Here is a 23989-nt window from a genome sequence, read left to right on the forward strand (position 1 = left end):
AGTGAGTGATTCTGAAGCACTCGGATAATATGGAATATCTATCATAGTTTCCTCAAGATTTGGGGACCTATCCTGAAGAAGAAGTTGAAAAATTGTAAGAGCCAGAGGTAGTAGGTGGGTAACTCCAGAAAAAGAGCATGTACCAGACACAACAGCACTGATACACAAATGAACACACAGGGACTGTGACAACATGCACAAGTCCTCCACAGGCTCAAGTCAGATAAAATCCCAGTGTGAAGAAGGGGAAATGAACACAAATACAACCTAACTGAAAACCTGGTTTCAATCAATGGATTCTGAGAGAGGGACAATCAATTTTTTTCAGTTAATTGACAATGAATTTATCAATCACACTCCAGGACAAGTCTTGTTCTCAGGAGTAGTTTGCCAACACAAAACAGATTCCATATTACTCTGTGTGTATTTTTGGTTGGTTGGTTGGTTGGTTGGTTGGTTGGTTGGTTGGTTGGATGGATGGATGGATGGTTGATTCATTGGTTTGGTTTGCTTTTATTTTTTATTAAGAAAAATAATATGAAGATGGGCGGGTCGAAAGCAGGAAGAATCTTGGAGTTGGGAGAGGGGAAAGAATATGATCAAAATATATTCCCAGAAAATATTTTAAATATATATTTTAAAAACAGTAATCTGTATATAATTAATATGTAGATAATTTTAACTATAATCTATGCTTAGTAAAAATCATTCTCAACTTGTGTATAATTAAGAAGCATTTAAAATATGTTTTAGAATATCTAAAAAAACAAACATAATTTGAGATTGAAAAGGTAGTGAAATTAGTTCATATTTTATAATAAACTAAACATATTCCAAAAGTTGATCTTATCATTTTTTCTCTAGTCAGAATTACCATGCATTCAAGTAGCTCAGAAGCATTCCTGAAGCTATAGAGGGGAAAAAAAAACACTCCATGTTTATAGCAATCTGTTAACAGCACTCAATGTGAGGGAAGCGCCACATTTGGACAAGCTTTATGGTACTTTGGGAACTAGAATATTACAAGTCAGTGAGAAAATAGAAGAAATAATTAGTTTTCACACTACAGTGATTTTTATATCAAAGGTATTACTTATGTTTATTAAAAGAGTTAAAAAAAAGCCAGCTTCATAGAATATGTTCAATTAACTTCTAGGATAAATTATATTTGTTTCTTAAAATAATTTCCTTTGGGAATTCGATGCAGAAATGACAATGTTATCTTCCTGAGAAATGATCTATACTTGCACAAGTCAATCAGTACCTGATTGGTTTAAGCAATGAATATTATCTTACATGCATTTCGCTGCTCTGATAACCACTCACTCAAACAGTGGGTCTCTACAAATAAGTATACTTTTAAGTTTCAAAGGTTTTCATCATTCAAAAATTTGAGAATAAAACTGGCCAAGGAATCTTCATTCTCCCTCCTCTCCTCCAATTCAAATCCCCCAGTCTTTATTCCCTTCTGTGTAGCAGACCACATGCATACAGAGTTCTCTTCCTCTTTACCCCCATCCCCAGGGGATCACTCTCTTCCTACAGTCTTCCTCCATCACCCCATTCCTTTCTCTCTGCCACTAATTCCTAAAGGCACTTCCTGGAAACCCACTAACCATACCCACCAGAGAATATGGTAGGCCATATTCATCCTCCTTCCTGTCCTCCAATGCCAATCCTCTCTGTGGCAGACTTCTGCTACAGACAGGGGGTCTAGCAGATCCTGGTGGCACATCCAACTTTCCTCCCTCCTGTGGGCCCTCTTAGCTCTTCTCTTGCTAGACTATTCCCATTCCTACCTGTCAGCTCTCAATACATAAAACAAGATTTACCTGAGACCCATAGTGGTCAGAATGGAAAAATCTCAGAGCCTTTCCCTACTAGGCAACCCATAGCCTCCACACTCGCTTAAGAACCAGAGAAAGCAACAGAAACTAAAATATGAACCATCCAACAGTGACAAAAACAGGTATCTGCACGTAAAATTCCAGTCATCAAAGACCCAAAATCCTAGACACCAGCCTAACAACAGTCAATTACAGTTAGGGCAACACATCCCCACTATATCCCAGCATTCCTACTACAGTAAGCCCTGATAAATTCAGTCTAACTGAAACACAGGACAAGGACTCCAAAAGTCCTTGTCAAGGTCTTTAAAGAGGATAAGAAAAAATCTATTAATGAAATCTAAGAAAATGCAAACAGTAAAACAGTAAAACAGTTCAAGACATGAAAGTGCAAATAGAATCAATAAAGAAAACACAAACTGACCAAAAACTGAAAACTAAAACTCTTTTACATGTATACAAGTATATACTAAGTGAATGTTAGCTGCTTAGTCTTCAATAACAAAGCTACAATCCATATAACTGAAGAGATTAGGCATGAAGTAAGGCTCTGAGGAGGGATGGATAATCTGAGGAAGGTAAAACTAGAATAGACAGATGATAGGGGTACTGAAAAGAGACTCTCTGTGGGTAAAAACACTTGCCATCAAACCTGATGTCTTAGTTTGGGTTCTATTGCTGTGAACAGACACCATGACCATGACAACTCTCATAAAGGAAACCATTTAACTGGGACTAGCTTACAGTTTCAGAGTTTCAGTCCATGGCAGGACTGAATGCCAAGAAGCATGCCAGCATTCAGGCAGACATGGTGCTGGAGGAGCCAAGAGTTCTCCTCCATCTTGATCTAAAGACAACCATAAGACTGTCTTCCACATTGGGTAGAGCCTAAGCATAGGAGACTTCAAAGCCCACCTACACAGTGACACTCTTTCTCCAACAAGGTCACACTTCCTCCAACAAGGCCACAGGTCCATACTGCCATTCCCTATGGTCAAGCATATCCAAACTACCAAATTCCACACCCTGCCACCCACAGGCTTGCTCAAACACATGAATTTATGGGGCCATACTTAGCCATAGGATGATGGAAAATACATTTAGTCCAATTTCAAAAGATCCCATAGTCTACAACACACTTCACAATATTAAATGTACAAAGTTCAAAGTCTCTTCGGAAATTTGTGTAATCTTTTAACTGTAGTCCCCTATAAAATCAAAATTAAAAAGCAGGTCACATACTTGTAACATCACAGTATGTGCATTGCCATTCTAAAACATAATCTGGATACACTGGACCAAAGCAAGACCAAAAAACAACTGGGCAAACTCCAAACTCTGCATCTCCATGTCTGATGTCTAATTCCTTTCAGCATTGTTGACTGCAACACAATTCTTTCTCTTGAACTAGTTCCACCCCCTGTTAGCAGTTTTTCTTCTTAGGTATCCCTATGCTCTGGGATCTCTAACATTGTGAGGTCTCCTAGGCAATTTCATAGCTTCTTGTTCCAATGTCTGGTATCCACACATGATCTTCTGGGCTCCACCAAAGTGCTTTGGTCACATCTCCAGCTCTGCCCTCTGTAGCACTCTAGGCTCAGGCCAACTCCACTCTACTGCTGCTGCTGTTCTTGGTGATCATCTCATGTTACTGGCATCTCCAATACGCTAGGGACTTCCACTGCAACTAGGCTTCACCAGTAGCCTCTCATAGGCTCCTTTCATGGTGCCAAGCCTCAACTCCTTTGCATGACCCCTTCAGTCCTGGGATGTCAACTACAACTGAGGCTGTACCTTCACCAATGGCCTTCCAGGGCCTCTCACAATGATGCCTTCATGCCTTCAAAACAAGTACCACCTGGGTGATTCTTACCAATTAGCAAGTCCAGCTGCAACACAAGGTACATCTTTGGCTATCTCTGGAACACAGCTTCTTTATGCTATCAGAAAACAATTTCCAGAAAATTTCACTTCATTGATGCTGGTTTCTTCTTAATCGCCACTAAATGTCTAGCTCCAGCTAACTAGCGTTAATTGTCCAAGTAACTCCTTCTATTCTTGTCTCTAAAGCTAGTGCTCACGGTCAAAGCCAATGAGTTCTGCAGCTTCCTGGGGCTAGAACTATGTCCCCTCCCCTTTTCCTATTATGTCATCCCAGCTCTCTGTTTTCCAATTCCTTCATTGCTTAAGCTTGGCTGTCCTAGAACTTGCTCTGTAGACTGACCTTGAACTCAGAGATCTACATGCCTCTGTCTTCTGAATTCTGGGACTGAAGGTGTGTACCACCATGCCTGGACAAGATCTGGATTGTAGTTCCTTTCAGATATAGTCAAGTTGACAAACAAGAATATCCATTACAATCCATCCCTTGTCAATTTGACACATAACCATATCTCCATATTTCCAAATGAAAGCAAAATCCAAATCATAATAGTGCTTAAGTACAACTATTCCTTGTTCAAAGGTGAACAAACAATAAGCTTAGCTGGATGGAATCTTCCCCTGAGGTCACCACTCCATGAATCTGTTTATCTCCTTGAACACTGGATTCAGCTCCATTCTACTTCCTGTGGCCCCTTTAATACTTGGTCCATACACTTTATATTTAACCTTTCCCTTCTTGATTGTTTTCATCATAAGGTTCTTCATAAGAGGGAGCTTCAGTAACCACACAACACAATTTATACCAGGCTGTTTTGAGATTTCCTTTACTAATGCAATTAATCTAAATCTCTTCATCTTAGCCTCAGGCAAACTCTTTGGACAATGGAAAAAAGCAGTCACATTCTTCACCAAAATACCATAAAAAAAAAGTCTCTGCCACCTACTAACATTCTTCTCCTCTGAAACCTCTTGAGCCAGATTCCCATGGTTCAAATCTCCCTCTTGCATATTCCTACTAAGATTGCCCAGTAAGTCCCACTAAAAGCATTCCACTACTTTCCAAATCCAAAATTCCAAAACCCATATTCCTTCAAACAAAATCATGGTTAGGTCTATCATAGCAAGACCACAGTCCCTGGTACCAACTTCTAAGTGCTTTTACCTGTTGAACCATGTTGTTGACCTGAGCAGCTATTTTTAAGTTGATGAAGAAAAAAGAAAAACAAACTTTCTAACAAGCCTTAGGTAGTCAGTCACTCAAAGGTTATTTTTCTTATAACATGATGTGACAGGACTCATTCACTCTAAAGGCCCGGCCCTCTTTCTGTCTTTGACCTTCTCCCACAGCCTTTACAATATATGCCTGTCAGCCTGCACCATCCTTTCCTGGCTGTCCTCTATTTCTCCGTGTGTCTCATTCACTCAGTAGGTGTATACTGTACCTGAAACCGAGCACTGAGGAACAAGGGTGCTTGTCTTTTGTTTGCTGCTGTACTGATGCCTAACACACACCCACACATAAGAGACTCTTAGAATGCAAATAAAATCAGTGAACAAATGAATTAAATGTATCTTTTTGATGAGATTTCTCAATCTTATAAAATATATAGCATTTCTAGATTTTTGTAGAGCTCTACTCAAATGAAGCTTGCATTTCATTTAGGAAATTAAACATTTTAACTTCCATTTGATAAGTGTCATCAGCAATTCTGAAGTTATGAGCATCTCATTTGGGTAAGTTTAGAAATAAAATTTTGGGTCAGACATCATATATATTTGAAACACTCTTCCAACCTGCCTTTTAGGAATGCAGATAGCAAGTTACACACCCACCTTTAAGCAGGAGTCTCTAACTTTCCACTTACAACAATGTCTTCACCATCTATTTTCTCTTTAAAATTCTAAGTTTTTTTCCAGTAAATGTTCCAAAGCAGGTCAATATAAGAGGTAAAGTAGTATTTAAGTACTTTTCCACTTAGCAATTTCACATTACCTGAGCTGGATCAATCACAAAATCATTTACATACCTATGAATTAAAACTTGGAGTAATAAAAGGAGATTGCTTTATAATGTGATACACCTCATTTAATAATTTCTTCATTAAGTGGTTCTAATGTGTTTTTATTGGTTACACAACATTTAATGGAATACAGCATACTGATTGCAAATACACTCTTTCCCTGTTTAATTTGGACTGACGAGGATGAGTTTTATCTTTCTTAAATATATGCACTCTAAGAAAAGGCTTCCTTTGTAATTAAGACAAAACCCTTCCATATCTGTTAAAGTTCTAAAGCCATTTAAAGTAAATACATGACAATAAGATGCTGAGTCAAGATACATATTTTATAAATCTGTGAATCTTATGATTATTCATATGTTTATCAACTTCTGTTCTTTATTTTTTATTTATACACATAAAAAGCCAAGAAATTAATTTTAAGTTGTGATTTTATTAAGCGTTTAGAAACATAATAATATATTTTCTTTAGTTCTATAAAGTAAACTCCTCGAAATAATATCATAACAAATAACACACATGTATAACACACTCTAAAACTCAAATAGTCTTACACTTTCATTTTTATTTATAGCATAGTACTGTAAAATAATTTGATATATAATGAGTTTTAGATTTAACATGAAAATTTCTTTCTAGAGATATATAAGTAAAACAAAGGTCTAGGGAGGTGACTTTGCAGTTAAGAGCATTTTCTGCTCTCGAGGAGGACCTGGGTTCAAGTCCCAGCACCCACATCCATTGGCTCACAACTGCATGTAACTCTAGCCCCAGGGAACCCGATGTCATTCTCTGGCCTCTACAGGTACCAGGCATGTGACCGGTGGACATAGTTATATGGAGGCACTTATGAATACATATAAAACAAGAATAAATATTTTAAAATTAATAAAGAAAACTACCAATGGCTAAATAGCAAGCAGAGTAAACTTTTTTGCTACTTTATTTCTAACAAGCCGGGTGATATGAAAGGACACCATTCATAAGACAAGCACCAACAACACACAAACTGAACTAGTCTCACTGAACTTCACTGTAAAATAGTTATTCTTTCTTGAAAGGGAACAAATACATTTGTATCTGGCAAAATTTAAAACTATTAACTCAAGCAGAAATGTGGTGTTTACAACAGAAAACTCATGATCATGATGACATACATAGATAGATAGATAGATAGATAGATAGATAGATAGATAGATAGATAGATAGATGATAGATACACACACACATATCAAAAGAAACAAAGAATCTTTTGTCATTCTAATCAATTTGGAAGCGTCAACACTCACAGATAAGATTTTAAGATTGATTTAGATCTGAAAGTTGACAATGTAAGAGTAGTACAATAGCTCAGAAGGAAGGAAGGAAGGAAGGAAGGAAGGAAGGAAGGAAGGAAGGAAGGAAGGAAGGAGAGATGGACAGAAGGAAGGAAAGAAAAATGAAGGAAGAAAAAGGAAAGAAGGACAGACAGATGAAAGGAAGAAAGGACAGACAGACAGAAGGAAGGAAGAGAGAGCAAGAGATAAAGAACACTTACATTTCAACTTAAAGTATAATTGAGTCATTCTATCACTTATTTGACAGTTTATCATCTTCTATTTTAGTTTCGCACTAAAAACTCTAGAAAAAGAAAGTTTCTTAAGGTTGCTTCACCATTTTCCTTCATGTTATCCAAAGATCCAGTATAAATTGCTCACATCATGACAAAACATTTCCTGCTGTTCCTGTCGTCTGCCTGGCTTTGAGATTGTGTGTGTGTGTGTGTGTGTGTGTGTGTGTGTGTGTGTGTGTGTGTGTGTATACTAACTGACTTAGTGCCAGACCAGTGGCTTCTCTTGCTGCTCTGACCTAACCCTGACAAGAAGTTTGAGGGAAAAGTAGGCTTCTTAGTCTCGTGGATCGGAGGATGCAGCCCTCGATGGCAGAGAAGACAGTTATAAGACCACACCCTGTCAACTGCCCATGGAGACCCTTTGTTGTTGTCTCCGTGGACCCATACTCTGCTAGCATTCTCCTTTTGCATTTTCATTTATTCTGTCACCTCGGCCCATCAGATGCCATCATCCTCATTCAGGGCTAGCCTCCGGCCTCAGTAATCCTGCCTGAGAACACTCACAGGAACGCCTCCAGCTCTACTTTCCCAGTGCCTTGGGCATTTCACAATCCAGTAAACTGACAAAGCTGACCACTAGGACTGTTCTCTTGATATCTGAAAATATTACATAAGTTATATAAGTAACATAAGTAGCTTATGTAACTGGGGTATGTTTCTTCTACTATACTAATTTCTCCAAATGAGGGGAAAGTACTTTTCTCCTTTAATCACTTTTAATATGTTAAGAGTTCTGAGTTTTTCCCAAATAGAATGCCAGATGAATATATTATCTTAGATAAAACAGATAAAATGTCTTTGGAATAATTAGGAAAGTAACACCTTGGCAAATTTTTACATTTGGAAATCAAAAGTCTTCCACTTTTCGCTATTCCCTGTTTATCTTTGGGGGGCAAACCTATGCACTTGTATGGCTATCAGTGTGAATATGCTGAGATCATCTGTTCATATGACTTCCCACAGCCTCAAAGAGCAGGGAGCCTTACCTGGACCGTCAGCAATTTTTCCCAGGCACCGAGGAGCTGCACTCAGGAAAGAGGAATGCCTTTTTGCAGCCACCAAACTACGAGGTGGCATGTACCTATGTTTAATTTGGGTCATTTCATATGATTTCTGAACATTATAGCGGCCAGGAGCTGGAAGACTCTAGGAAAAAAAATGTAAAGGATAACCATAAGCATACCGTATATAAAAGATATCCAGGTACATATTGGACAAATTCCACACTTCAAAAAGCACTCGTTAAAAATACATAAAAATACTTAAAAGCCAAAATTGTAATGGAGACTCCACCAAAGCTATTAGAATACAATTATAATTCATTATCCAAAATTAAGGAAAACAGAATCAGGAAATGTAAGGTTAGAATATTTTAAAGAGTAGGACTCACGACATTGGTCAGATGCTCACCTACAGCTTTAATGATGAATACTGAATTGTATACAGGGCTCCGAACAATGAGCATGTGTTTTCACCAGCTGCAAAGCTGTCCCTGCCTCGCTGCTCTGACTTACTCTACAAAATGAGGCTGATTCCTTCATTCTTAATAGGCTCCAATTATGTCGGAAAGACCCTGCTCCCATCACTTACTGTTTTAAACGGTATCAGCCACATTTGCATTTTAATCAACATGAACCACATATTAATTATAAGAATAAGTCTAAACTAAAATACAAATGTCATGTACTAGGTGCATAATTAATGCCTTGAAATATTATCTAATTATCTCAATGAAAACTTTAAAAAAGAATTCTGCGCAAATTATTTTACATGCTGTATTATTTTGAAATCTAGTCACCTTATATATGTGAAACCAAAACATTTTGGAGCTGGAGAGATGGCTCAGTGGTTAAGAACAACTGAAGCTCTGCCAGAGGACCCAAGTTCAAGCCCTGGGACCTGCATGGTGGCTTGTGACCATCTGTAACTCCAGTTTGAGGGGATTCAAAACTGTCTTTTGGCCTGCCTAGGCGGTAGGCATGCGTGTGATACACAGGTATATATAAAAGCAAATACCCGTACACATAAAGACTAATGATGAGTCACTTATACGGTCTACGTTTTCATGATTTAGTGAGCCATAACAAAGTGTGTGGTTGAGGGAGGGGTTCAGGTGCCAGTTGCTTGCTGTGTGCCCCTACAACAATCACCCAAGTTTTGTGATCCTCCATCTATTTCATGGAGTGAAAGCTAATTATTTATATCATGAGATTAGTACAATTATAAAACAGGTCTAAAAGGTTAAAAAAATGAAAAGAAAACTGGTACTTGACTATGAGAGCATGTGACTGTAATCTTATCATTCTAGAAAAACTAATCTCAATGCAAGTTAAAGCACAAAGCTAACCAATCAGGGTTCAGACGACTAGGGAATTTTCTTCGTGGTTTTTTTCCACAGAAGAAAACATTAACAGTTATACTGCCCTGGAAACTTCCTCCCTGCTTGCTTATTAATGTTACTTACCTCATCCTGTCTATGGTTAACCTGCATTGTGTCTGAACAAGAGTTGTTAAGTACTATCCCGAGATGGTGATTACTGTAACTAACATGGAACGCTGTGAAGTAGTAAGAATGGAAGTTATTCCAATACTTTGTGTCCTGAATAAGCACCGTGGCGGGAAAAGTGCAGTGTAGGTAAGAGCATAGATAAGAGCGTCCTTGTGCTGTTCTATACCGCACAGGAGACGAGGCGGCAACATGAAGAACGGACAGAATGGACACTCCTCAGGTCTTTCAGTTTTGGCCTGTCTCCAGTGGCTTAGTGTCACTAATAGTGCTGTGATATAATACCCCGACTAAAAACAGGAACACACACACACACACACACATCCTTAAGGAGAAATAGTTTATTCAGAGTACAGTTCCAGATAGCTGTTGTCATTGCTGGAAATCACTGTGGGAACCTGAGGCAACTAGTCACATCCAGTCAGGAAGAGACAAAATAAATGCATTCGAGGTTGCCAGCGCTCAGCTCACTCCATCCTTTTTACTCAGTCCAGGGTCCATCCCAGGACATGGTACCAACCACAAGAAGGGTGTGTCTTCATGCTTCTACTAACCCACTTAAGAAATTGTCACAGACATACAACAGGCAATACTAATACAGACAATTCTTTATTGAGATTTCCTTCCCAAGTGATTCTAGTTGTGTCAAATTGAAAAGACTCACCAGAATAACCAGTATTTGAACCCTGTTCATTCATACATATATATGTGTGTATGTGTGTGTGTACATATATACGCATATATGTACATATGTACATATGTACATATGTACATATATACGCATATACATATATATATGTGTGTGTGTGTGCAGTAGAATCTTCTTCCCAACACAAAAGCTAAAAATATCTGATTCTCATTTTTCTGATCTCATTTTCTTTTAAAACTAGGACATGAATTTAGGTCATAGGCTTAAACCCTAGCTTTTCAAAGAAACAGAGAACATTAGCATTTCATTCCAGTGAAGAGACCAGCAGAACTAGTGGGTACTTGTCCCAGGAACAACAGACAGAAGCAGAAATGAGAGATCCAAGAGGTCTGATGAAATAAAGTATATGTTTAAATGCAAAGCAAGGACAAATCAGAACTGCCTGACTTCCTCATCCGAGAGGCAAGAACCCTACGCAACACTCATCCACTTGATGTCTGTAGATTCTTAGCACAGCATGCTAAGGTTAGTCACACATCTACCATCACTGTCACAGTCTTCAGTTAGATGACTCTGTATGAAACCCTAAATGATATTCCCACACATGTCAGAAAAGAGATGCTGGCAAGACATTGTTAGGGAAACCTTCTAATACATTAATCCCCCATCCCACCCACCCACCCTCCCCCCCCCAAAAAAAATAACTCAGAGGAGGTAAGTTGTTAAGCAGCATCCCAGGAAGTTAAATTCACTGGCTCCAACCACCATGCAGGAGAGTGAGTCCACCTGTTGGTACTGAATCCAAATCACTTTTCATTCAATACTCTCCAGTAGAAAGCCAGTGGAAAATTCCTCATATTCACAAGCATTAAATTTGCTCACTTTACAACCTCAGGTGCCACTTCCTGCTGTCATCCAAAATCAGAATGTTCTAATTCCAGTGTGTGCTAAGAGTCTGACATATGAAATTCCCTGTCTGTCCTGTCCCCAGTGTCTGAAGCTGTACGTGGGCTCTAATTTTCCAACACTGTCATTACCAACACTGACTTAACTATGAAAATCCTCAGTCCAGCTAACAAATTAAGTGAGCATCTGATTCATGAGTTATTGTTCATGCTATAACAAATCAGAAACAAAAACTGGACCTGATTTTTAGCAACAGAGTAATATATACATGTGTATGTGTATATATGTGTGTGTGTGTGCATGCATGCATGTATGTATGTATACCTGTGCTCATGGACTGCTCTGGTGATTTCTTTTGGTAGCTTTATAAAATGAATTGATGAGGTTAATCTCAAAAATTCACATGTGGCATCATCCTCAACCCAGTAAGAATTCAAGGACCTCAGAATCTCACAGTGACAATCATCTCTCTCTCTCCTCTGAAATGACTTTGGACAAATTTAGCTGGTTAACACCAGGATGGACAGGCTTGCTACAAGTTGCACACTGAGAAACTGGCCACCAGGACGCACAGCAATGCATATTTTCACATAGCCTCTTTTGGCCTAGGATTGTGACCTTCGAGCATTTTCAGGCTGAGTCAGTCACAGAGACCTGTGGATCCAGAGATGTAGTGTTACTGTCATCAGGGAAGCCTCAGGGGAAATGCACACCATACGACTGCTTCTTTCTCCATAGCATCTGAACCTACTGTATCAGCCATTTCAGCCCATCTAATGGTGGCTGCCAAACAGAAAGGAAGCATTTCATGACTGACATTTGTTCTTGTGATATTTACTGTTTTCTCTTGAAATATAGCACTACAAAATGGCCTATAAGATTCCAACTTTTAAACTGCACCCTACCTAATTAGTTAAGTATAGTAAATGCATTTTGACTTCTGAGTTTATTTCCTGATGTAGTTACGTCAATATTCATTTTACCTATGTGTGCAGCTGTGCATTTGCAAATAAAATTAGATTGTTCTGGTAAATTTAACCTTTGAAAAATACTGACAGAGACTATTTATTTCTGAATTGCTTTTCATCTGAATACTTGTGTATCAACTTTTAAAACTGGTAATATTTTAATCCTTGTTTAAGGTTATGGGAGAGCTGCAAAGGCAAGGGGATTTTATGCACCAAACTCAAGAAGAGAAGGAGCACTTCTGAGCGAGCCAAGATTTCAGGTTGTTTGCTTCCCTGTGATCATTTACTAGGTCTCAGCAAAGGCCAGAGAGGCTTTGTCAAGGATTAATCGAAGGGAAGGTGGAATTAACAGAGCTTTTCAAGGTCACATAGACAAGAATACAAGAATAAAGTCAGGGAAGCTAAAACCACAGTTGCTGCTTACTGTGGAGCATATGAAAATCCACAACAGGAAAAAAGACTGAGGTTGGAAAAGCAGAGAGAATTTCTCCTGCAGCTAAGTGGCTCTCAGGATCCACACTATAGCAAAAGTCAAACAAAATACTTTGAAGCTGGCTAGTTTTGTGTCAACTTGACATGATCTAGAGTCATTTAGAAAAAGGGACTCTCTGTTGAGAAAACACTTCCAGAAGACTGGTCTGTAGGCAACTATGTAGTGAATTTTCTTAATTAGTGATTGATGTGGGAGTGTCCAGCCCACTTTGGTTCATGCTACCCCTTGGACAGTGGTCCTGGGTACTGAAGGAAGGCAGACTGAACAAGCCATAAGAGCAAGCAAGTAAGCAACATTCATCATTGATGACCTCTGCTTCAGTTCCTACCTTCTGGTTCCTGCCTTGAGTTCCTGCCCTGACTTTTAATGGATGACAAGCTGTAAGATGAAATAAACCCTTTCCTCTCCAGGTTGAATTTGGCCGTGTCCTTTCACTAGCATGGAAACTTTATTAAGGCAGATACTAACCTCGTCCTACTGTGGGATCCAGAGCACTTGCTTAGGAGTTCTGGTTTGAATAGGAAAGGCTCCCATAAACTCATATGTACGAATACTTAGACATTAGGGAAGTGTGTCACTGGGGTTTGGCTTTGGTGTTTCAAATGCTCAAACCAGGCCCATTGCCTCTACCTTTTCTGTTCTGGTGATAGTTCTTATATATATCATATTTTATCTTTAAATGTTACTCACTATGGTCTACACTAAAACTGACTTTATGCTGTTGTATAATGTGTAATTTATTCCAGCTGTTCTTTCATGGCTAAGAGATATAACAAAATAGCTCAAGATTTCAGGCTAAGAGTTTAGCCTAAGTGTCCCAAATACATAATTATGAAAGGCAATTTAAAAAAAAACTCTTTGACAAAAGTTTGTCATATTGTGAAGTGACTTAAAAAGACTTCCAGCTTTCAACGAAAGCTCTCAATCAAAATCTTTAGTCAAATATATACAGTGAAAACTGTGTAGGTCATAAATATCCTGACGTACGTTTGAATATGCAAAAGGCTTTGATTAAAGCAATTTACCAGTACACTTATCCACATTGCTTAATTGAGGCTTTATACAGAAGACATTCAGATGATAATCAGATCATCTTTGTTAAACACATTACAGATTGTAATTAAGAACATGTTGTCCTTGCTTTTTTTCAGCATCTCTAATATTCATCATGGTAAACATACATCTGTGGAGATATATTAATTTGAAAACAGTATATCTTACTTTAGAAGACAAAAACATTTAAAGACAGAAGTGCAATTGTATTGTTAATGATAAGCAATAGGCAAAAAACAAAACCCTGGCTTCATTTTGCATGTTCTCTTGGTACAGGAGACAATAGGTTATATAATTATTCTGTTTTATTAAAGGAACTAGAACTGTGTGCTATCATATGACACATAAGCCTGAGGGGGAAAAAACAAAAAGTACCATAGACAGAAACGGTATGATAAAAACCATTGATTCGACTCCTCCCCACCCCCACTGCTCTTTGAGCCCTCTGGGCCAAGCCAAGCTGCTCTGTGCAGCCAGTTATCCCAGAGGGACGTCCATTCTCTTACCATTTTTCCTCCAGTCTTCATCGGAGCTGAGGCTTCTGAAATGTACAGGCATGTGGATCCTAGTATACAGACCTGCATGTCCTGAACCATACAGCCCAACGATAACTGTACAAGACTTGAAAGTGGAAATAGAAGCAATGAAGAAAACACAAATTGAGGGAATCCTGGAGATGGAAAACCTTGGGAAGAGAACAGGAATAACACATGCAAGCGTCATCAACAGAATACAGGAGATTGAAGAGAAAAATCTCAGATGTAGAAGACACAACAGAAGAAATTCATAAATCAGCCAAAGAAAATGTTAAATCTAAAAAAAATCTTGACATAAAACATCCAGGAAATCTGGGATACCATGAAAAGACCTAACCTAAGAATAATAGGAATAGAAGAAGGTAAAGAGCTCCAGCTCTGAGGCCCAGAAAATATTCTCAACAAAATCGTAGAAGAAAACTTTTCCAACCTAAAGAAAATGATGCCTATAAACACACAAGAAGCTTATAGAATACTCACTGATTATTGGATATCAATTAGATTGAACGGGCAAAGAAAATATTCCCATCACATAATCATAACACAAAATCTACAGAACAAGAAAAGACTATTTAAACTGGCAAGGGGAAAAGACCAGAAACTCCTTATTTATAATAGCCAGGAGCTGGAAACAACTCAGATGTCCCTCAACAGAAAAATGGATACAGAAAATGTGGTACATTTACACAATGGAGTACTACTCAGCTATTAAAAACAATGACTTTATAAAATTTACAGGCGAATGTATGGAACTAGAATCATCATGAGTGAGGTAACTCAAGATACAAAAGAACACACATGGTATGTACTCACTATTAGTGGCTATTAGACCAAAAGCTCTGAATACCCATAGACCATATGAGGCTTAAGAAGAAGGAAGGCCAAAATGTGGATGCTTCAGTCATACATAGAAGAGGGAACAAAATAATCACAGGAGAAGGAGGGAGAGACCTGGGAGAGAGGGAAGAAGGGAAGGGGAAAAGTAGAGCAGAATCAGGTATAGGAAGGGACAGGAGAGAAGTACAGAGGGTCAGGAAATTGAATAGAAATAAGTAGCCGTGGGAGATGGGAAACTGGGGTTAGTAACTAGAAAGTCCCAGATGCTAGGAAAACAAGAGGCTCCCAGGACCCAACAGGGATGACATTAGCCAAAATACCCAACAAAGTGGAAATAGAACCTGTAGAGACCACTTCCAGTAGATAGACATGGCCCCCAGTTGAGGCATAGGGTCACCTAACCATCTCAAAATTTTTAACCCAGAATTGTTCCTGTCCATGCAGGGACAAAAAAATGAAGCAGAGACTGAAGGAAAGGTCATCCAGAGGGATCCATCCCATCTACAGACACCAAACCCTGACACTATTGTTGATGCCAAGAAGCTCTTGCTGACAGGAGCCTGGTAGGGCTGTCCCCTGAGATGTTCTGTCAGCACCTAACTCAAAACAGATGCAGATACTCACAGCCAATCATTGGACAGAGCCCAGGGACCCCAATGGAAGAGATAGGGGAAGGACTGCAGGAGCTAAAGGGGATTGCAACCCTATAGGAAGAACAATATCAACTGGACCACCCAGAGCTCCCAAGGACTAAACCACCAACCAAAGAATATACATGGAGGTATCCATGGCTCCAGATACCTATGTAACAGAGGATGGCCTTATCTGGCATCAATGGGAGGGCAGGCTCTTGGTCCTGTGGAGGCTCCATGCTCCAGCACAGGGGGACGCTAGAGCAGTGAGGTGGGAATAGGTGAGTAGGTGAAGGAGCACCCTCACAGAGGCAAAGAGAAAGGGGGATGAGATGAGGGGTTTATGGAGGGGAAATTGGGAAGGGGAATATCATTTTAAATGTAAGCAAATAAAATGATTAATAAAAATAGATATTCTAAAAGCTAGAAAAGCTCATCTTCATAGCTTTTAGAGTCACAATATCGTGAAACCTCTAAAAAAACAACAGATGCCAACCTAGACTACTATACTCAGCAAAATTCTCAATCACCATTGATGGAGAAAACAAGATATTTCAAGACAAACCCAAATTCAAACAATATCTATCTGCAATCCAGCCCTACAGGAAATACTTGAAGAAAAACTCCAACTCAAGGAGAGAAACTACATCCAAGAAAACATAGAAAATAAGTAATTCCAGCAAAATTTATATCAAAAAAGGAACACAAATACACACACACACACACACCACCAACATCAAAATAATAGTAAATAACAATCACTAGTCATTATTATCTGTCAACATCAAGAGATTCAATTCCCCAATAAATGATACAGACTAACAGAACAGATACAAAACAGTATCCTTCATTCTGCTGCATACAAGAAACATACCTCACCCCCCCCCAAAAAAAAAGCCATTACCTCAGAGTAAAGGGATGAAAAAATGTTTTCCAAGCAAATGGACCCAAGAAGCAAGCTGGAGTAGCCATTCTAATATCTAATAAAGTAGACTTTCAACCAAAATTAATCAAAACCTACATGGTATTAGTACAGAAACAGATATGTTGATCAATGGAATTGAATCTAAGACCCAGAAATAAACTCATACACACATGATTTTGATGAAGAAGTGAAAACCACAAAATGGGAAAAAAAATGAAGAATCTTTAACAAATGGTACTGGTCTAACTGGATGTCTATATGTAAATGATTGAAAATAAATCTATATTTATCACCCTTCACAAAACTCAACTCCAAGTGGTTGACGGACTTCAACATACAACCAGATACACTAAATCTCACAGAACAGAAAGTGTGAAATACCCTTGAGCATATTGGTACAATAGACAATTTCTTGAAGAGAACATTAATGGCTCAGGTTTTAAGATCAACAATTGATAAATGAGACCACGTGAAACTGCAAAGATTCTGTAAGACAAAGTTTAGGATAGCATACATGTCCAGAAGGGATCTTCACCAACCTACATCTGATAGAGGGCTAATAACCAAAATCTACAAAGAACTCAAGAAGTTAGATTCCAACAACCCAAATAACCCAATTAAATAATGGGGTACAGTGCTAAACAGAATTCTCAACAGAGGAAACTCAATGACCAATGACTGAGAAGCACTTTAAAAAGTGCAAAGTCCTTAGTCATCGGGGAAATGCAAATCAAAACAACTCTGAGGTTCTAACTTGCACCCATCAGAATGGCTGAGATCAAATACTCAAGAGATGCCACATGCTGAGAGGATACGGAGCATGGGGAACACGGCTTCATTGCTGCTGGGAGTAAACTTGTACAACCACTTTGGAAATCAACTTAGCAGTTTCTCAGGAAACTGGGAATAGGTCTACCTCAAAACCCTGCTCCTGGGCCAAGATACCACTCTTGGACATATACCAAAATGATGCTCCAACATCCCTTGAAAACACTTACTCAAATTTGTTCATAGCAGCTTTATTCATAATGGCCAAGAACTGGAAACAACCTAGATGTCCCTCAATTAAAGAATGGATTAAATACGATACTTCTACACAATAGAATACTATTCAGATATTAAAAACAAAGACATTATGAATTTTTCAGGCAAATGGATGGAACTTGAGACTCATCCTGAGAGAGGTACCCAGTCCCAAAAGGACATGCATGGTATGTACTCACTTATAAGTGGATATTAGCCATAAAATACAGGTACCATGTGACACTCCACAGACACAAAGAAGCTAAACAAGAAGGAGGGCCTAAACGAAAAAGCTTGAATCTCATGTAGAAGTGGGAATAGAGTAGTCAAAAGATGCAGATGGAGGGAGGGAACTGGGAGGTAGACGCGAAATGGAGGGAAATGGAGGCGAGGGGCTCAGGACCAAGTGAACAGAACAACAGGAGAGATGGTCAGATGGCCATGAAAATGAATGGAAATCTGCAACTGATAGGGGTGAAGAGGTGGCGGGGTGGGGTGGGGGGGAATCTTCAGGACTAGACAGAGACCTGGGATAAGGGAAGTGCCCAAGGATCAGTAGGGGTGATCTTATCTGTGACTCACAACACTGGGAATATGGAATCTGAAGAGGCTACCTCCTGTAGCCAGGCAGGAACCCGAGTGGAATGATACACATCAACCTACCCACAAAACTTTCAACTCAAAGTTTATCTTGTCTATAAGAAATGCAGGCATGGGGGATAGAGCAAAGACTGAGGGAATGGCTAATCAATAACCCTCCCAAATTGAGATGCATCCTATGGGCAAGCACCAGTCCCTGACACTATTAATGATACTCATGCTTGCAGACATGCTGTCTTCTGAGAGGCTCCACCCAGCACCTGACTCAGACAGATGCAGTGATCTACAGCCAAACAGTGAATGGAACTTGGAGACTCTTAAGGAAGGATAGGGGGAAGGATTGCAGGCCCCAAAGGGGATAGCAACTCCATAAAAAGACCAACAGAGTCAACTAACCTGGACCCTTGGGGCTCTCAGAGTCTGAACCACCAACCAAAGAACATACACAGGCTGGACCTAGGCCTCCCCGCACATGTGTAGCAGATGTGCAGCTTGGTCTTCATGTGGGTCCTGAATGACTGGAGTGGGGGCTATCCCAAAATCTGTTGCCTGTGTGTGGGATATATTCTACTAGCTGGGATGCCTGTTCTGGCCTTTAAGTGCCAGGGTAGGTGCCTCCTCTCCCAATGAGGCCCCCATCCTCTAAGAGAAGGAGTGGGGGAGGATTGTGAGAGGGGTAACCAGAAAGGAGGCAGCAGGATGTAAAGTAAATAAGGAAAATAACTAAATTAAAAAACAAACAAAAAAACAAAAAAAAAACCAAAAAAACAAAAACCATTGATTCCACTTGGTTTCTCCAGTGAGGCATTTCAGCTTTCCAACTGTCCAACAAGCTACTCTTCCTCATCTATTTGTAGTAGTGATACTTTTTTGGCCAGACCTAACAATACAAAGCTGGCCTTTCACTCCTTGTCTTTCTCCCATATAAAATCATTTAGATGATAATCCTTATATCTCTTTTACCTAATGCCATCCTTTTAACACAAGAAGACCCTGATAATGAGGTAAAGCATTCACAACTATAATCACTAAATATTTCTTGACCCATCAGCATGATTAAAATGTTTATGTATAAAACATGAAAGGAATATTTAAATAAGCAAATGGTGGCTTGGCAAGCACTTGCAAGCTATCTTCTAATCTTTATACATGTGTCATGGCATACATACCCATATACACGCACAATAAATTGATAGATAGATAGATAGATAGATAGATAGATAGATAGATAGATAGATGATAGATAGATAGACACATACATACATACATACATACATACATACATACATAGGATGGATGGATGGATGGATGGATGGATGGATGGATGGATGGATGGATGGATACATACGTAGGATGGATGGATAGATACATACATACATACATAGGATGGATGGATAGATAGATAGGTAGGTAGATAGATAGATAGATAGATAGATAGATAGATAGATAGATATGGATAGACTACAATAGATGGGTAGATACATAAATAAATAAAATTTATAAATCTTTTTGTATTTTAAACATGAAGCAAACCTTATAGAAATCCTTATGATCCTCTATTCTTTATAGGAAAATGTTTGAGAAAAACTTTCCTTAAAATCTTTTCTCCTGCTTGCTTAAAAACAGATTTGCATAAAAATTCAACTCAAGTGGAATCTCTCATGAAGCACATTGAACACCCTAGCGCTCTAGCTGAAAATTGCTATTATTTATTGTTTATACAAATGTATATACATAAAAATTGTATTGAATAAATATATTTATTTTATTATTCATTATTTTACTTGTCAGAATAAGGACAATGAAAAGATAAGTTTCTGAGTAGGATACAAAGTTTTCTCAAACAAATCTTCCATCTATGCTACAAACACACAGATAAATCATTGTTCTCTTTCCTGAAAAGAGTGAAACGCCAAGCAGGAACCTCCAGCATCAGAGGCTCTGACGGCACTCAGCATCTCGGCTTTTCCAAGTTTCCCACATTTAGATTGTGATCCTCTTACTCAGAATCTCAAGATACTGCCCACAGCTCTTTTCACAACAGTCTCGGTTTTGAAAGGAAAAGGGGAAATGTCAAAAGCAAAGAAGATATTTTACTATATCTTCATGAACTGACACGAAATTCACTCAAACTTTTCTGGAGGTCACATCTAGAAAAGTTTGCTTTCTTTGTTTAAAAATATACCTGCAGGGGAATGAGTCGAGTAGTTGTTTTACCTTGGTTCCTTGTTCTCACAGACACAGTAGGGGGTTTTCATAGCAAGAAGGAAAAGAACAAATGTAGGCTAATGACCTACAGCTATCAGAAGAGTTCTATGCCTTTAGGGTTATTGGAACGTCAAAACTCAACTTGTTTTTGATACTGATCGGGATATTGAGTATCTTGGCAAAACTTTTCATGTAAGCATGACTAACTTTATTCTCTAGTTTGATGTGTGCCTGGAGTGGCTGGAGATGGTATTTGTATGCACATGTGTGTGGAGGCCAGAGATCTATGTCATCCTTCACATTAATTTTTGAGGCAAGACCTTTGCTGAGCATCGTGCTCAGCCATTTGATGAGACTGGTTGGCAATCCCTAGCAAGCCTCAGGGATTCTACTAAGCATGAGATTACAAGGGCCTATCTACTTTTCTACATGGTTTCTAGGAGTCCTAACTCAGTAACCATACTTGTACAGTGAGCACTTTCACAACTGACTCAGTTCCAGAGACCCTATTCTCTCGTTCTTGCTTATCATTTAGGTCTTACCTGTCATGTGCCCTCAGAAATCACAGATCTTACATTTTTACTTGAAATAAATAACAAATTCTGATCCTTTTGTTTAATAGAACCCATCACATATATCCATAAAATATATACATAAGGATATACACATAGAGACATACATGTAGAGATAAACACATAGGGGTATGTACGTAGATATATCAATAGGAATGAATATGAGGTTTATGCACATGGGGTATACATATAGGGATATATACATTGGGGATATATAGTCTTTAGTGGGAAAGTATCCACGTAGCTCATCACTATATCTTCAAAGAAGATAATTGTCCCTGTAAATACTGATCAATAAATTTTAACCAGTAAGTAAACACATGCGTTAATGAATGAGTCTATAGCAACATGGCACTCATGCTTAACCTTGTTCCTTAGTCCCCTATGATGGCAGGCCACTAATTCTTGAAAGCACTACACACACACACACACACACACACACACAGAGTGCATAAATGTCTTGCCTGTAAGCAATCTCATATTGAATGTATGTTCAGTTGCTGTTCTCCCTAACAAGGTTCCTGTTTTCAGCACCGGTTAATACAATGTTGGCTTCAGCAGCTGAGAACAAGAATGGAGAGATCCAATCAGGCTTCCCTCAGAGATTAACCCCAAAGAGACATTACCCTGAGTCTCTAGGTAGTAAAATCTGATTAATAGTTGATGCGAGATCCATTTTCTTCTCTTTGATATCGTAGAGTAGATTTTTATTTTTGATTATTGCATTTTCAAAACTGCCTTTAACATTGGTTTTATAGAAAAGAATGAACATGAGTGATCTATAGAGTCTTCTTCCTCAAATACACTAATCCTACTGAAGAAAAACTGAAAGCAGACATCACTAACTAGAGAAAAAGTTTGCTTTTAACTCACAAGTTGCTTCTTTTGTAACATGTAGTGTGATAGGAAGAAAATGACTATAAAAGAGACATAATTATCTCAGAATTGGTTGGACAGATTCAGACACTATAATCATCCTGCTAAATTTAGATGTGAATTTCGAGTGTGATTTGTGAGGAATGTACAGATTTAAACACACAAGGTTCGTATTCATTAACTCTCTGGAAAATATTTACAAGTAAGATGTCAGAAATTTGTTATATTCAAACTTTTTAGAACCCATATGAACCCCACTTTTATGTACACATGTCCAGGATGGCAAGAGCTACTTTTATATGAAATATTACAGAACTCTAAATCAAAATCCCTAGATTATATTAACAACCTGATTTTCAGAATTAGGACAGTTCTGGAGCTCTCACCCATCTGTGACCACCATGCCGGTCATGAAGCACATAAGCACTGCTTCCCTGTATTCGGTGATACAGCTACAGAAGCACACACTTTGGAAGCTGCCTGAGCCATGGTAACACTAGGCAATGATCCACATTAAATTTTGCAAGTTTTAAATAAACCGCAATCCTATTAAGTACTTCAAAAATACTTTTGGTTACATCGAAACAGAGGAGAGATGTTGGCAAGAAAGAATAACCATGATGGAAGAGAAAAGAGACAGAGTTGAGAAGGATGTTGGGACCACAGAGAATGTATATTGTCGGCACACAGAGAGAGAGGAAACTATTATATTAACAGTCTCTGATGAATAACAGTTTTTCAAATTATTGGCTGACACATGTTGCACATCTTTTTTTTAAGATGTATTTATTTACTATTTATATGAGTACACTGTAGCTGTCTTCAGAAACACCAGAAGAGGGCATCTATAATGGGAATTATAGATGGTTGTGAGCTGTCATGTGGTTGCTGAGAATTGAACTCAGGACCTTTGGAAGAGCAGTCAATGTTGTTAACCACTGACAATGTTGTTAATCTCTCCAGCCACCACAGGTTGCACATCTCAATAGGGAAGGATAAATTATACTTTTGAACCCCTGTGTCCATAAAACTATCTTTAGACTAATGAAATGCAATTTCAATACTCCATCTTCTTTGAGACTTAAGTAGTGTTTATACAGAACACTAAACAACTCCATAGAGGTGACATAAAATTAGTAACAAATTTAATATTACATTTCTCATCAAATTTAATAGTACATTCCTCAGTGACACAATTGTTTATACAAAATACAGGTACCAGCTACGCTGGACTAAACCTAGAAACTCTAGGAAAGACTATACTATTGTGATGGCTATTCTTGGTTTTTAACTTGACTATAACCGCAATGAACTACAATTCAGAAATGGAGGGGACAGCTATAATCTGGATCATGAGGTAGAAAGACAATGTACCTTTGATCGAAATCTTGAGCCTAGAAGACATGGGATTTTGATCCAGATCTTGAGATGGAATACTACACCTTTTAAATCTAGATCTTGAAGCTGGATTATACACACCTTTAATCAAGATCTTGGAGCACACCTTTAATCTGGGCCATACCTAATGCTAGAAGCTTATAGAGGGACAACAGAATAAGGAATGGTGCATTCCTTCTTTACCTGATTGCCTTCACTTTGCCAGCACATCCATTCCTTTGCTGTCATTGGAGTTTATTTCTTTGGGATTCCAACTGAAACATAAGATGATCTAAGACACTTGACTTATGCAACTGAGCAACTACTAGATTCTTGGACTTTCCATTCATAGCTGGCCATTGTTGGATTAGTTAGAATTCAGCCTTCAAGTCATTCCAATGAATTCCGTGCACGAACGTGTGTGTGTGTGTGTGTGTGTGTGTGTGTGTGTGTGTGTGTGTGTG

The 23989-nt window shown here is 38.6% G+C and overlaps 1 protein-coding gene across 1 annotated transcript in view; it reads right to left on the reverse strand.

Moving 5' to 3' along the window:
- The window catches only part of Stpg2 (sperm tail PG-rich repeat containing 2), a 403074-nt gene that overhangs the window by 240074 nt on the left and 139011 nt on the right, over nt 1-23989 (reverse strand). The window contains exon 11 of the mRNA XM_028760343.1: nt 8351-8510. Within this exon, the coding sequence (XP_028616176.1) occupies nt 8351-8510 (160 nt within the window). The remainder of the gene's footprint in view (nt 1-8350; nt 8511-23989) is intronic.

Source organism: Grammomys surdaster, unplaced genomic scaffold (assembly GCF_004785775.1).
Source record: "Grammomys surdaster isolate TR1022 unplaced genomic scaffold, NIH_TR_1.0 126531, whole genome shotgun sequence".
Lineage (NCBI taxonomy): Eukaryota > Metazoa > Chordata > Mammalia > Rodentia > Muridae > Grammomys > Grammomys surdaster.